Below are 16,778 nucleotides of genomic sequence, written 5' to 3' on the forward strand. Positions count from 1 at the left end.
TGCTCCACTGCTTTTTTTCAATTCTTAAGCCAAATGTGCAATGATGGATTTGGCAGCCACGCTCTCGCCAGCCACCCCCAGTCAGCTGAGCAGCAGTAGCTGAGCTGCGGGGGGACGCAAAGGCAGCTCTCTCCCTGTTCTGAGATAGGAGGCAGTTTCTCTGTAAGAAACACTGAGGTTAGACAATGAATGAGGGCCTCAAGGAAGCTGCAAGAGCAAGTTCATCTGTATTTGCAAAATTTACAGCTACGTGATTTGCAAATGGTGGCAGGGATCTGCATGCACAGAAGGCTGTGCCATCCCATCATTAGCCTCTTAAACCAAACACCTGGCCCTGCAATATTTCCTGCTGAACTACCTCCTCATTTTTAAACTGTGAATCAAAAACACCCAACATGAAAAACTTTTCCCTGCATTTGTTTGAAACCTTGGCACAACATTACTAGCATCATTTAAGTACAGACCAGGACTCAGCGGCAGCCAAATCTGCACCCTGCTGATTAGCATGCCTCACAGTGTCTTACAGACATTTGACTTAAGAACCCAAGAATTTCATTGCTCAAACACTTTATTAGATCCCTAAGCCTAAAAACGATTTGCAGTAATGTATGTGCTGCTTTGGGGCCTCAGAAAAGCTACTCTGAGAGCTAGGAAACATATCCTAGGAGGCAAAAAAATGTGATCAAACACATATTTGATACAAAGGAGAAGGGGTCATGATGTTTTTAACTGCAATTTTATTTAACCTCAGAAGCGTGCTCTAAGTTTAAGAGTAGTGAACAACTATCGGATTTTGTTCTGCATCATTTTTAAAACAATTCTCATCCAGGGTTGGTGGTTTTTTTCCCCCCTAAACCCAATAAACTATATATTGGAATGACCTTGTAACATGTTTCTGTGGCTCTTTAATCACCAGTGGCTGCTAAATGAAGCATATCTATTTTCTCTGTTACATTACTATTGGCAACCAGGTCTTCAGTAAGTGCCCAGAAATATTTCCATGGCAACAAAAAGCATTCAGCATTGCTACTGTTTTGTGCCAATTTAGCTTTAAAATATTCTATTGTGGAGAGAAATATGGTACATTAAGTGAAATAAAGTCAAGATGCAATGTTCTGAAAAGAATATAAGGATAAACAGGAAACATGTATTTTGCAGAAATGGGGAAAAAAATGCCAAATGGAAGGAAAAAATATTCAAAGCTAATATTGATGCTACTGAACGCCTTTGCTGAATATCAGCAAGTCCATATGCTCACTTACATTGTCACTTAGGGTTAGATAACAAAGCTAACAGAAATAAGGATACCTCAAACATCTTCTCTTGATCGTTTTAATCCATGACTGACATTTTAAGTTGCCAGGGTATTACAGCCTCTCTGCATGTCTAGGTTACCATCAGAAGAGTTCATACTCTTGATGTTAGAGAAAGAATCTAAAGGAAAAAGAGGAAATAAAGACTTGAAAAATTAAATACAAAGAGCATGTGTGTGTTTTGGAAGTGAAGGGTCACTTAGAAGAGCAAAACGAGTTCTTCCACATCAAAGATCTTGTGGAAGACATTTTCAAATCACAGTTCAGCACTTTCCTATTATACAACTTAGTTCTGAGGAAAAAAAAATTTAAAAAGGCATCAGCTCCCAGCCCTCCAACTCTCAAACAGGCAACTTCATGACTACAAAGTCTTGAGACCATGAATGGCCCTTTGTGCAGCACACTGCAGAGATAAAAAGATCAAAGATTATTTGAGAGCATTTGTAGTGACATTCCCTCTGGTGTAAAAAGCTACGCAATGCCTTCTAAAGTGCTTCATGTGGAAGTAGAGAGCTCTAGGCAGCAGCAACATAGGTGCTGGGGTGCTCTGTAAGGCCAGCCTTCCAGTCCAGACAGCTTACTGAGAAAGCAAGCCAATAAATAGTACGAAAGTCCAACAGCAACTTGATCAGTACCTGCTTTCAGCTGCGAGAGAGGTTCAGAGTGACCCTCCCCTTTAGCTGCAGTGATGGATTACTCTGGCACCTGTCTGTCACTGTATGTGTGTCTCACCAGGAAAATTAATCTGGTTCATCATATGCTCCTAAGGACCCTCTTTCTCATATGTCCCTGCAGACAAGACTGCAGGTGAGAAACTGCCCTGGCAGTGACAGCAGCCCATTCCTGGCCCCTATTTCCCTGACAGCTCACCACTTTTTCTCCCATCCTGTGAACAAGGGTGTAGTCCAGAGACAGGAAAAAGACCTGGAGGCCACTATAGCAATAATGCATTCAGCACGTGCCTGCTCTCCAGCCTAGTCTGAGGAGCCCCAGGATTTGCCATGAATCGCTCTAACAGCCCCTCTTGGGGATACAGGCTCTGCAGGAGGCAAGGTTGTGCCCTGGACAGCACTTGTCCAGGAGGATCCATGGCCCCAGCACCCCCTGGAAGGACACTACGTGCCCTGCCCCATGGCATATGTGCACACACTGGACACAGGATCCAAGCACACACAGTAAATCCAGCCCTGCAGCATTGATTTGGTGCCTGTGAACAAACCCTGTGGTAAGGATACCACACAGGCAATGTTCAGGGGTACCAGAAGGTAGGGGACCTGTACAGGTTACAGAGGTTGGGCTCCAAGAGATACAGCTCTGGGGTGCTTAACCTGAGAACTGGCATTCATTCATCTGGAGTATGAAAACAAGCAATCCCAGTTTGGGAGACAGAACAGCTAGACCAAAAGCTCTTTAAATTATTTACTGCCTGGCCGTAACAGTGTGAGGAATAGTAATAAAGAAAAGAGCTAATTTTAACATTCATTAAAGAACACCATCAAGGTTTATACCCTCTCAGTCTGATATTCCTATTAAACACGAAAACAAACAGGCTGATCTTCCGCAGTCTGCACAGAAATGGCTAAATATGTAAGACTTCCCAGGAGCCAAGAGTGATGAAAAGCTTTTGGTCACTATAAAACAAACACTTTCAAGAGCATCTACTGCCTGATTAAAAAAAAAAGGAATTTAGAAGCCTAATTCTGAAGACCCTCAGCAAGTATCAAGTTCTTCATCAGCTCAATATTGTAGACAACCCCTGCCCACCCTTCCGCCCTTACCCTCCCTTCCTAGGATGTTCATAAAGAGTGGCTTTAACACAGTAAGACACAAGGATGGTGTCGGCAGGACTGCAGCTTTGCTGCTTGTGGTTGGGACATATGTCTCTATCAGTCGTCTGGGACCCAGGTAACTTCCAGCCACATTTATGTGATATTTAGTGAGTACAAGTCACATGTCTGAAATTCAGTCCTGAACACAATTGCCTGAAAAGCTGTTCATGTCACTTAATGATCAGAAGTCATAGTTAGGCCTATTTAAAACTGAGAATATCAAACTCAGTTCTTCTTCCCATAATCTCCTGCCTGCTGTCCTCTTCAGTCTTATTTGAAAAGCCTGTGGGGGTGGTGGGAGGAGAGGAAAGCGATTTGGGAGCCTTTCATCCATAAAATCATGAGATATGGCTGGCTTTTTAGTACAGCATTTCACAGCACATGGCAGTAACATCTTGAGATTCCTGGCACAAAGAAACAAGGTTTGAGATTATATATATCTTTAATAGCAATGACGCAAAGGCAGATGGTTCTCAAAGCAAAGGCTTAAGGCTAAACACTCCCTCTGAAGGGTCCTGCTACCAGAAACAAAACATGGGGGGAGCAAAATACTCCTTGCTACAGCAATATGGCCTGATTGACTTCTAATACACAGCGTTTCACCCTGGAGATTTCCACTCATTTCAATTAGATTAGTTTCACAAATGAGAGAAGAATCAGAAACAGAAGAAGAAAGGTTAGATTTTTCTTAGGGATTTGGGGAGTTTTATTTTAGCTGTGGGAAACAAAGACAACACAGAACATAATGAGCAGATTAGCAACTAAATCAAATCAATACCAGAAAAGAGAGGTCTGGATAATACGTCAGGGTGTCTGTTAGCTTCTTACCTGCAAATCTTGCCTTGCCATTACTACTTTTTAAGGAACTACTCATGTTGAGGTTGTGCTTATGGCCTCCCATCCTCATACAGGGCTCACCTTCTTCCTCAGCAATGGTAGGAAGCCAATCAAGTGGCTGGAGATTTTCATTCATCCAGTAGGATCCATTGGCTGTCAAAGACCTTGTGCTTTCAACACACTGCTCTGGTAAGTTGCTGGTATTTTTAACCGGTTTTTGCCTCTGCAGACCCATGTCAGTGCCACGAGGAAGGGGTTGCGAAGCAAGATCAGGACCCCCAATGTGACCATCTTCTCTAGGATACAAGTATTCCTCATCCCAGAGGTCCAGGTGTCGTTCATCATCTGATTCCTCAGAATAATCCTCGTAAACTCCTCCATTATTCTCCAAGTCCCGGTTCTTCTCTTCTTCTGACTTACGACCCACTCCACTCAAATTCAGCAGTGACGCAGATATAGAGTCTCCCGCTTGTTGGATAGCTTCGTATATTTGAGACATCCAAGATGACAGTGGCTGAAGGAAATTCTGAGCAGCCTCAGAAGCCATGTTTAACACTATGCCAGTATCTGGTGATCAGTTGTTCAGCTTTGCCAGCATGTCACTTATAATTCAGGGAGCTACAGAATAAGCACCATAAAAGATTACTGTAAATTACTTGTCCATCAACACCTGTCGACACAGTAGCTACGTAATATGACTAGAACTGAGAGGAGAAATGGAAAAAGGACTTCTACCCATTGAGAATATCACTAGAAATCCAGAAATGATGGACAAATTACACATATTCCTACAGAGATCTGGAAAGCTTTCATTCAATTGCTAAACCTTACATAAAAATAAAAACATAGAACATTAGACGAGAAGTACCTTTTCTGAAGCGCACACATTCTGGTTACTGCTGTCAACAGACCTGGTAAAAAAAGTACAAACCAGCTTGCAGTCAAAAACCTCAGATAACCTCCTGGCCCTGACTTTGACAACACCCTTATCATTAGCATGTACAGATGGGGAAATTGATGGGTGGAGAATTTGGGAAGAATTATGTTTTGATTGATTAAAGTGACAGGCCTAAAACATGCAGAATTGGCCTACGGCAGACAACTATCTCAAATGTTTTGCTCCAGAAAGGCTCAGAAGAAGCTTTCTTTGCCCACAGAGTAAGAGAACCCAGAGTTGTTTTGTTCTTCTCAGAAATGAGCGAAACACAGGAGGTAGAATATTATAGGTATGAAATTACTGGGAATAGGAACGAGTTAACAAAAGCACTGGTATCATGTCGATATGCCCATTATAACCCATAGTGGCTGGAATAAGCTACTGGTTATACCTGCTTCAGCCACATCTTCACTATGAAAGAAAACACAGCCCAGATCTTTACAGCACATCTTCAGTACAAGTAATCATGATAAAAGAATTATAAAAGTTGCTGTATTTTAACTGTTATTTAAGTACTGCCACACCTAGAATAACCACGTCTGTAGAATTGTAAATATTAACCATTTGGATCAAGATAAACTGAGAGATGTGACTTTTCTGAAGTTGGGGATGGAGACAGGCTCTTCCTACCTTGTCTTCTCAAAAGGCATCTAAACCCTAAATAAAAACATAGGCCCTTTTTGCTTTCATAACTTGCAGAAAGTTAAGGTGCCTTTTTACCCGATATACATCTTCCCACATTATCACAAGACAGATATTCTTTTAGGAACGCTGAGAAGAAGGAAAAACCTACAAATAGGATGATGTGTTTAGGAAGAAAGAATTCAATAGTTGCAGATCTTAGGCTAAAAAAACAACTAAAAAGAAGAAAAAGAAGCTTCAAAATTTCCTACCAGTGCCTTGCTGAATTTAGCGCTCTAGGAGCAATCAAACTATAGAATGGTAAATACAGCACAAGCAGCAAGAAAATAAGCTCAGCAGCTATGTGTATTACCTTGTGAAATGGCCTCCAGAGAAAGCTACTGGGAATCCCAATGTTTTGGATTTTTAAACGGAGCACAGACAAGGAGGTCCCACCTTGCTTAGGGAGCAGCTTCTTTACATAAGAGATCAGTGAGTTAAGAGGTCTTTATCTTTTGAAACATCCATGCCAAATAATTCTGTTCAGAGACATTGACTTACACTGCAGACGCCTCCAACAAGTTTATTATCAGCTTCAGTATGTACTAAGAATTACAGTCCTAACAAGGGCAGTAAATGAACATAGGTTACTAGAGCCATTTTAAAAGCTGATGGCTGTTACAAACTCTCTGGGCTTGGGGCACACGCTGTTCCAGTACCCACCTGTCAACTGCTGGCCTCTGGCTCAGCCACTGGGACCCAGGTAACGCTCCCTGGCACGCATTAAATCTTTGGCAAAGAACAGTCAATGTCACGGCGTAACCTCCCAGGTGGGCTGTTCCCTTCGTCAACTCTCCTCTTTCTAACCCTGCCCTTGCTGAAGCCTCTCTGCTTTCTGCAGCTTATTTTCTCATAGACCTAAACTGATGACACGTTCCAAACAACACATTTTCAGCATAATGCAGATTTGCTACTGGAAGTCACAACACCACAGAAGTCACTGGGAGGAGATGGTACTTCTAACAGTGAGATTCTCCCAGGCATGGAAGGAAGTGGGTAAGTACTGGATACTGGATACATTTTTAACCTGTCATTTACTTACAGGCAACAGCAAATGAATCTCTGATTTCTGATGAAAGGATGACTTCATAATGCTCTGCCTCAGCAGCAAGATATATGAAAGCAGTCAGTAGCCCTTGGAGGGCTGCAGACATCCAGGAGTGATAGCTAAACAATGCAGATAAAACATATGGGTACTAAAATAAAGCACTGATCTTTCTAAAAATCAACAGAACATGGACTTGTGATATTTGCATAGGGAATAATTAGCTCCTCTTGTTATTAGATTTCAGAGCTAACACTCAATTTGTCCAACAGAGACCCCGCTTCTCCCGGATGGTGTGGCTGACTGCACCATGGCTCGGGCAAACATTGTGGTGCTGCACAAGAGACTCTGCATTAGGGAGGTTGGTATCACAGCTAGAAAGACAGAGGGAGTTTTAGTCATGGAATTAAAGCAGTGATGTACAGTCACCTGCAGGGCTTGAATGCAGTCACCCAGCCATCTGAAGAGGCAGACAAGACTTGAACCTGCATCTTTCATGTACCAAGTAGTTGCCCCGATCATCTTGCTGTAAAGTAGGTTGGGGCGAGTATGATGCATACACATGTCTATACACATCCACAATTCTACTTAAGACCTGGAAATCCGTCTGGATTAAAGCTGGAGAACCCAAATGGTTTTATTTCAGTTTATAGACAATGGATAGACACTGAAGTATATTTCACAAAAAAAATCTGAACTGTTTTAGTAACACCTGCAACCCACCTGTACAACTCGCAATCCAGTGCCTACATAATCCCTACAGGCAAAAGCAACACAATTTCCAGGGGGCCTGACTCTGTTTAGCCTTTGTTTAGCTTTTCCTCCTGTCATCTCCCTCTTACTCAAGACTCCACAGTCAGTGATACGCTGAACAACTGGAGCTCAACTGAATTATAAATCACTTATTTTTGGTCATGGAGCAGATGGATAAAATGTGTAACAAGCTGCAGACAAGTTTAGGCGGGCAACATTTTTACAAACTCAACAGAGGATCAAAGGGGGCTGAGCTCAGTTATAGGCTTGCTGTTTCCCAGGAGCTCTTTCCCTTAATTAGCAGGCACTGTTCTAACCAGGTGTTTATGATATATTTCACAACATGGCCTTTTCAACATAACGGATTTTTACTTCTGAATTCTTTAGCAATTTTGACTTGCATTATGAAAAAAGTATAAAAGGACTGAGAAGAGTATTTAAAACGTGTGGGAAAGAAAAATCCATTTCTTTTTAAAAGCATTCATCAAAAAAAGAGAGAGAGAAAAAAGAAACAGTTTAGCAAATTCACTTCAAGTTTCATCCTCTAAAACTAACCACAAGAATTTTCACACTGAACCGCTTGCTTAACTCAAAGTTGTTTTTTTTTCTTCCCTTGGAAAATCAGATAGCTAAAAGGATCAATGGTAAGCCTCTCACAGAAACCATCATAACCTTTACTACAATCTATATTCCCTTGTCTTGATAGGATCATTATTCCTGAGTAGCACCCCCATTGAGAGGTGTAATTACTGTATAGCTAAAAAAAGACAACTATTAGCAGAATTTCAAACACTACCACAATGCAAAGGTTTGTAATATTAGCAAAGTGTCTTTCAATCTTCTTGATATGCAGGGTCCTAAAAAACTGCCTTCAGATGTGCATTTCTTATGACTTCCCGTATTCAAGCCATTGTAGAGCATAGGCACAAAATTCCTTTTCTTCAGTCACTTTGTGTGTAGCCCTTGCAAAAGTTTTCTACCAAACTCCTCCCTTGTAGGGAAGCTTTTGACCACAGGTTGAAAACAGTGTCCCAGCATATAAATACTGAACAATTTTCAAGTGAGTGTTTATTTCTGAAACACTAGATGAGGAAGAAATCCACAGCCTCGCCTTTCTGCCTGGGAATGTACTGTCTTGTGTAGAGACACAAGAGGAGGAAATCTGCTCCCAGCTCCCAAAGATCAGAAGACATCTTTGCCACATCACTGTTTTAGAAAGATGCACTTTTTTTGCCACTGCCAAGAAAACTGTACCAAAAAGCTTTTTAGCAGTTTGGGCAAGTTGCTGAATCCATCTGTCCACAACTGAAACTCTGAGCACTGTGCTGGCTCACCGGTTTAGACACGTACCCAGAGGAATGATTCCTGCCTTGCCCACTTCTCAGAAATTTTAATTAAGTCATTGATAATGATTTACCTTATTTCCTGATCTCACAGAGAGAGCATCAGCCCCTCATGCCGACCTGGCATGCCACGGATGATAACCATAGACAGGGGCTTTATCTGAGGACACCTAGGAAAAGCAGTGTTACAGACCCACCGTGAAGCAGCTCCAAGCTTAGGAAGAAAGACCTAACACAAGGTGTGAACCTAAGCTGATGCCCAGAACATCAAGGGTCTGTGTGAAAGGCAAGGCTGTTCATGAAAGGAGGAAGTAAGGAAGGCTTGGAGGGGTAAGATGATTTAATAACTCTTTTTAAGCTACCGAAAACTATAATGAACCTGATCCTCCTTTCAGACTGGAGCCCAATTAGCACACATGTAAAATAGCAGACGGGAGATTAGAAATGTACTTTGCTGAAGGCACGCAGCAGCAGTACTGGGCCAAGAAATCCTCTATCCTAGTTCTGGGAACAATCTGGACTCTTTGCTCCTCCTGTAGTTGCCAGAATCATGTTTAACAAGATACTAGCAAAGCCCTTCCATCCTCACAGTGAAGGATAACCAAACATTGCTACGATGAAACTGTATTTCCAGTTAAAATTGTCACAGTGCCAAAACCAGCCTGTACACTTGAAGCTGATCAGTTGACTGGAGCCTCTTGCAGAAGCGTTATGAGGAAAGTTCACAGACAGTGCCTAAGGTTCACATCAGCTGTAAGCGTCATTGCTGACCAAGCTTCCCTAAGGTAAAACAAAACAGAAAAGACAGAACATCGTGGTACCTTTTTGGCCTATGTGCTATAAAAATGCTATCTATGTACCTGAATTTAAAGCAAAAACAAGAAGACAGAGGCACTTTCCAAGTGATTATGTGCTTTGTAATAACACTTTTCGGCTGGTGATTCAGAAACTCCAGGGCATTCAAGGAAGATCTAATGGTTTATGCCAATAAATTACACACATCTAATTGGAAACATTCATGGGTTACAAATCAACAGGCAATAAACCTACTGCTGCAACACATTGGTCCTGCAAGCCCCAAAAGAATGAAATGAAAACAGAGATGAGATCAGACAGACAGCAACGCACCCTACTGCACAGGGTTTAGCCTATGCAGAGGATACCTGCAGACTTATTCCTCACTCCCAGATCCCCTCATGTCTTTGCAGGCAGCTCACTACTAGTGATGCTGTGCCAAATTAGTTGTAAAAATTGATACCCAAATGTCAGAAGTGGTTTTTATCAGGGAATTTATCCCCATGGTGTTTCTTCCTTTCTTCCCATTCCTTTGTTGCATGCTCTCCTTTTGTCAAAAATAATGGCAACAATTACTGATCCTCAGAGTTTCAGTGGGATGGGGAGAAGACGAAAGGGATAGAAGAAAAAAGAAATTATGCAAATGTGACATTAATTGTTCAAAACTGTGGAGCCTTTTTCAAAAACCTAGGTCTCTTCACCCCATAGAGTATATGGTGATAAAGTCAGGCAAAAAAAAAATTGCTCCTAGAAGACCAGCATCAAATATTATGCTCAGAAGCTCCACCACCAAGAGGGCTGAGGAGCTGATGGCGATTCCCTATGCTGACCACTGCACACCTTTGGTTTTGCTTAGACTGTAAGACCTCCTGAACTCAGAAGTGTGTTTGTTTCATGTAAGTCCAGTGCATTCACAAAACAGGGAATCTGCAATGGCACACATAGATACTACTGCAACCAAAATATTAATACAGACCTTGAGGGAATTTTCAGAAGAAAGAAAATGCAAACACCTTCCTTGACCATAATATTTGGCCTGGATATACCAGAGAGCCAGACTCTGCCTCGGCACTGGTGTTAACTCCAGAGTCACTCCACTGAAGCCAGTCACATCCTCCCAATCAAAATAAGGTCCTTAGCATTTAAAGAGCCACTTGTCACCATAGGCACAAAAATCTAACAGTTCTGTGCCAAGTGGTAGTACAAAAAGCAACAATGAATGACTGTGTGTTTCTCAAACTGAGGGTTACAAAAAGGGCATAAAGAATGTCACAGATCACTGGAGTATTAGAAAATTGGTGTAAGTAACGGCAACTGTGCTCTTTCAAGGTAAAGGAGCGAGAAACATCTGTAATTACTGGATTAGGGGAATGAAAGAGGAAACCTGCAGTCAGAAATTACAGCACGTTCTGTAATTGAGTTGCTATCATTTGTTGGCTTGATGAAGACAGAGAGCCGAAAGGAAATCACAAGTTCAAAAGGCTGGAGAAACACCAATTTACACCACCGCTCAAACCCACCCACCTGTGCTGTCAAGCTGTTGTCGTAGAGCAGACCCAATAGGCTCAGTCCCCACCCCGCCTGCAATCATGCTACCCAGTCTGCAGCAACTGAACAAGCCAGGGTCAATCAGAGCAATTACTTACATGGAAATTAGCAGTGGGAGAGCATGTCTAGCTGTTTAACACAATGAAGATATTTCAGAAACATTTTGAGGAGTCACCCTGTTACTGTTACTCCTTCTTCCTCCACACATGATCCATCCTTACAGATCCTATCGAAATTGCTCTGTACGGACCACCATCGAGCAGTACAGACTGTGCTGTTTGGGAACCACAGCACTAGGTGGCAAATGCAGTAGATGATTATCCATTCCTGGTTATCCACCACTGCATGTGCACATGGCTACGTTCCTAGCTCCCACCTCCTTTCACTTCTGATAAGTCAATGACCAGTCCAGCCAGACATGCCAGGAGGCTGAGGAATCACTGGGAAAACCAGACATAGTTTCAAATGATTTAAAAGTATTCAGAGCCATAGATCTGAGCAGGCGGTTGTCCCTACCAACTGAGGAACTGCTCCCCCAGCTACTCTTAGCCTTGATTTAATTCACTCTTGTTACAAACAGGCTTTCTGATGCCTAGGGCAGGCATCAGTGGCAACATTCACACTATCCCATGTCCAACCACTCTTCCTGTGAGCCTCTAATAAAGGCAACTGAGAGAGAAAGCAATTTAGAAGAGTGGCTTCAGCTTCACTTGGGCTCAGAGAAACTTCCCCTTCCAGAGTTCCTCTCCATCTTGCCACTGGCTGGTCAAGGAACCTAACACCCCGGCTAAGCTACATGCTTCAAAACTAGATGCCATGAATAACCCCGAACTCATTTTTAATTTGCACCTTGCTGAGGACAACGGAGCCTCAGAACTACTGGGTACTCAGCATCAGGGTTACAAAGACCAACCACAGTTGTACTGCTTTGCAGAAGGACACTCATGTGCTTTCCACAACTCACCACGTTGTTGGAGGAAGCCAGCGTACTGTGCATGCCAGACTGGTACTGTCACGCTCACCCACTTGTTTCTAAACATGAAGCTAAGCCTCTGCTAGCATATGACAGTCCCACAAGCTGCACATGATGGGTCCCCTAGTGCCCAGCTGAGCCCAGGGCTACACTGACAAAGCAAGGTCAACATCCAGGCAGCGCTGCTAACAGTCCTGCCTTTGTTGAGTGTTATATGTGTTGATGCTTTCCTAAAAGCCTCAGCTACAGTTTATGTAAGAACTGCATCTCTGTTTGTTTTTGTCCTGGTTTCAGCTTGGATAGAGTTAATTTTCTTCCTAGTATCTGGTACAGTGCTGTGGTTTGGATTTAGCATGAGAATAATGTGATACACACTGATTTTTAGTTGTCGCTAAGTAGTGCTTACACTAGTCAAGGACTTTTCAGCTTCTCGTGTTCTACCATCTGAGAAGGCTGAGGGTGCACAAGAAGCTGGGAGGGGGTGCAGCCAGGACAGCTGACCCCAACTGGCCAAGGGGATATTCCATACCATATGACGTCATGCTCAGTATGTCAACTAGGGGAAAGGCGGCCAGGGCGCCGCTGCTCAGGGACTGGCTGGGCATCGGTTGGTGGGTGGTGAGCAATTGCATCATTCATCACTTGCTTTATATATTTTTTTATTACTGTTGTTGTTATTATTATTACTACTGTTTTATTTTACTTCAATTATTAAAAGCTGTTTTTATCTCAACCCACAGGTTTTGGGTTGTTTGGGTTTGGTTTTGGTTTTTTTTCACTTTTACTCTTCCTGTTCTCTCCCCCATCCCACTGGGCAGGGGAGTGAGCGAGCGATTGTGTGGTGCTCAGTTGCTGGCTGAGCTTAAACCACAATTTTAGGTGTGCTGCTCACCCCAGAGGCTAGAGCAGTGGCTGTGCAGAACAGCTTGAGAACATGAACTGAAAGCGCTCAAGGCTCATAAGACAGAAGGGAAAAATGGAAAGAAAATGTTTCTTCAAACCTTATGATGTTTAAGCTGATTTCACATATCAGGAGTACAAGCTTAACATCACAAGTATTCAAGGCAAGGCACAACTGGTATATTTTCATATAAACCACAATCAGGAAACTTCAATTTCTTCCCCAGTCTCAGGTCTCATCATTAGAAAAAGATTACAGTATAGAACAAAGAGGGCCCTTTTCTTTTTTGAGTCACAGCAATGAAGTACACGGTTAGATACAGCCCTTTACACATGATTTGCCCAGCACTGTCAAATGTTTCTGTGAAGTTCATTTCACCAATGAACTTTTGAAGCAAAGGGCTTAGAAACACTATAAACACCATATGTAAGAACACCATCACTGCCTCTTGGTCCTTGGTACTACAGAAAGGGACACTGAACCATCACAGCCTCAAAAGGTCTCACATGAGACCCCACTGACATCTGCCAGGCCTCTGTTCAAGGAAAGGTCCTCCTTCCTTGTGTGTGTGGATGCTCCAAGGGGAAACTTCACCCCCACACAGACTCCCCCACCACCTGAAAGATCACCAGTGCTGTGAGAAGCCACTCCTGCTGACTCCATTAGGACCAAAGGTGTGGTGTTTGAACTTCCCCTAAGGAATTCTGCGTATGACCTACATCAAGGCTCTACATCACTCCAGTCAGCTCAGGACTGCTTCATACCACCACTGCTTCCTTCTGCACATGCTTGGGGATAGCCAAGCAAGCCTGATACATGTGAAGTTAACTCTGTGCTACCCTCCTATCAGTTACATGTTTACCAGCTTCTCTATCAAGCTTCACAGCCTACTCTGAGCTCTCCCTTGCAGTCCCAAGTCCATCCTAAATACAGGCTGGCTGTTTCCAGACAAGCCCCAGCCCCCGCAGTGAATGGACTCCTGCAGCTGAGTGAGAGGCAATCAGGGCAGTACATCCTTGCTCAATAGATGGGCTCATCACTAAGGTCAATGAAGCCGTCAAGTATAGGATCCACAAAAGCCTCAAGTATCAAAAACATTATCCGTTGTGTCCCAGTAATTAAGAGGGTTTGTCCTGGAGCCTCCTGAAAGGTTCTTAATTAATTCTTCATTTTCACAAAGATCTTTCCTTTATCTTGTTCCTTTCATAAGGACACAAACTGTGCAATTAAAATTAAATTAGGAACAAACCAGCCAGATGTATCCTAGAGCCATGACGAAGGAAACACCTATTTCATTCTGTCACTTGCCTCATTCTGACGTCAGGCTCAATACAGAAAAGAAAAAGCAACAACTACAACAAAACAAAGGCTTTGATACTTTACAGTACATTTTCTGAACATCAGCCTGTGCACCTGCCAAATGCAAAATAGACATTTGCTTATGTTTCTGTACCAACTCTTTTTTATCAGTAGATAACTCAAAACTCAACTAGATCCAAGGACAAGAGAAACATCTCATGCACTGAACCCATACACGCCTTCTCAGGCTACAGCCTTCATTTACCTACGCTGTTGCAAATAGGGTTTTATCCTATTGCAGATGTTATAGCCATGCCAGAGGGATCAAAAAGCAAAATGCTTTCTCCTATTTAGATAGGTATAAAGGTGATAGTCATAGGAGACAGATATATTCTAACCAGTCTTAATACCAGATAGAATCACAGAATCATTAAGACCAGAAAAGACATCTAAGATCATCGAGTCAACAGCCAACCCAACACCCCCAGGCCTCCTAAATCATGTCCCCAGGTGCCACATCTACATGTTTTTTGAACACCTCCATGGATGGTGACTCCACCACCTCTCTGGGCAGCCTGTTCCAATGCCTCAACACTCTTTCAGTGAAGACATTTTTCCTAATATCCAATCTAAACTTCGCCTGATGCAGCTTGAAGCCATTTCCTCTTGTCCTATCACTAGTAACTTGGGAGAAGAGACCAACACCCACCTCACTACAACCCCCTTTCAGGTAGCTGTAGAGAGCAAAAAGGTCTCCCCTCAGCCTCCTTTTCTCCAGGCTAAACAACCCCAGGTCCCTCAGCCGCTCCTCTTAAGACTTGTTCTCCAGACCCTTCACCAGCTTCGTTGCCCTTCTCTGGACACGCTCCAGCACCTCCATGTCTTTCTTGTCCTGAGGGGCCCAAACTGAACACAGCATTCAAGGTGTGGCCTCACCAGTGCCAAGTACAGGAGGGCAATCACTTCCCTACTACTGCTGCCCACGCTATTGCTGATACAAACCAGGATGCTGTTGGCCTCCTTGGCCACCTGGGCACACTGCTGGCTCATGTTCAGCCAGCTGTCGACCAGCACCCCCAGGTCCCTCTCTGCCAGGCAGCTCTCCAGCCACTCCTCCCCAAGCCTGTAGCGTTGCATGGGGTTGTTGTGACCCACGTGCAGGACCTGGCACTTAGCCTTGTTGAGCCTCATACAGTTGACCTTGGCCCATTGATCCAGCCTGTCCAGATCCCTCTGCAGAGCCTCCCTACCCTTGAGCAGATCAATACTCCTGCCCAGTTTGGTGTCATGTGCAAACTTACTAAGGGTGCATTCAGTGCCCTCATCCAGATCATTGATCAAAATATTAAACAAGACTGGCCCCAACACTGAGCCCTGGGGAACCCCGCTTGTGACCAGCCACCAACTGGATTGAGCTCCATTCACCACAACTCTCTGGGCTCAGCCATCCAGCCAGTTTTTTACCCAGCAAAGAGTACACCCATCTAAGCCATGAGATGTGGAGAAGCAAAAAGATTTCCCCAATTTGAGAACTTAGAACTGGTAATAATAATCATTAGTGGGTTATATGTTAAAGAACAGCAGAGTCTTTAGAATCAGGATCTCCTTGTAACAAAAACAGCTCACCAGAAGAAGTTAAGAGGAAGGGTGAAAGCTAACCAGCAAGTTACACATTAGAAACGCTCCCATCCTGCTCCTTTCTACCCAGCAGAGTCAGATTCCAAATTTGAAACAAATTTGCTTGTCAACACTCCTCTTGGGAGAAGTCCCTCACCAGGAAACTGCCACGCTAGAAACAGCCTTTCCTGGCTTCCCAGCCCAAGCTGAGGCTCCAGGTTTCTGCATTCACCATATGACATGCTATGTTAGCCCAGGGTTTAATCTATTCTCTCATGCTGCTGTCCTTTAAAAGCATTACCATTTCCTACACGCATATTCCATATTGGCCTTACAAGTATCAAAATGCTACAGTAAAATTTAAACTAAATATAGAGATGATATTTTTAAATAGCTCTTAGCTCCAGCTCGCCAAGATGATTTTGTTTGAACGGAAAAAGCAGGCTCCAACTTTAAGCTTCCATTGTAATTAATGATTACAGCACATTCCTCTGCTGTATCAGATTTAGCACCTCATTAATGTGTGTGGTATTTTGCTTGTACGGCACAGCTGTAGTTAAATTTGAATTAGTGTTTCCATTATAAACCCATGTTTTCAAAGGTTTATTACTCAGACACATAAGATTTAGTCTGAAATGAAAATTGCCTTTGAGTGTGTCAGCTGGGAAGCAATTTTTTGTCCTTCAAAATTTGGAAGGAACAAAACAAAAAAAGCAAGCCACCCTGTTTATTAATAATTCACATTTTAAAAAGCATTGCAAATACATGTTTACATGATAGCCTGTGACAGCTCCATAGAATGTCAACACCCACACACTCCTGGGAGATGTGTCATCTTAAAAACCGAAATAAAAACCACATTTTTACACCACTTGATGGGAGGCGAAAAGAAGGGAAGAAAGACTTA

At 43.1% G+C, this 16,778-nt stretch overlaps 1 protein-coding gene across 1 annotated transcript in view; it reads right to left on the bottom strand.

Annotated features, from left to right (window-relative positions):
• Window positions 1–16,778, bottom strand: part of SYT16 (synaptotagmin 16) — a 76,984-nt gene that overhangs the window by 45,633 nt on the left and 14,573 nt on the right. The window contains exon 3 of the mRNA XM_075104146.1: window positions 3,971–4,597. Within this exon, the coding sequence (XP_074960247.1) occupies window positions 3,971–4,526 (556 nt within the window). The 5' untranslated portion in view covers window positions 4,527–4,597. The remainder of the gene's footprint in view (window positions 1–3,970; window positions 4,598–16,778) is intronic.

The sequence above is a fragment of the Phalacrocorax aristotelis genome, chromosome 9 (genome assembly GCF_949628215.1).
Source record: "Phalacrocorax aristotelis chromosome 9, bGulAri2.1, whole genome shotgun sequence".
In the NCBI taxonomy this organism is placed as follows: Eukaryota; Metazoa; Chordata; class Aves; order Suliformes; family Phalacrocoracidae; genus Phalacrocorax; species Phalacrocorax aristotelis.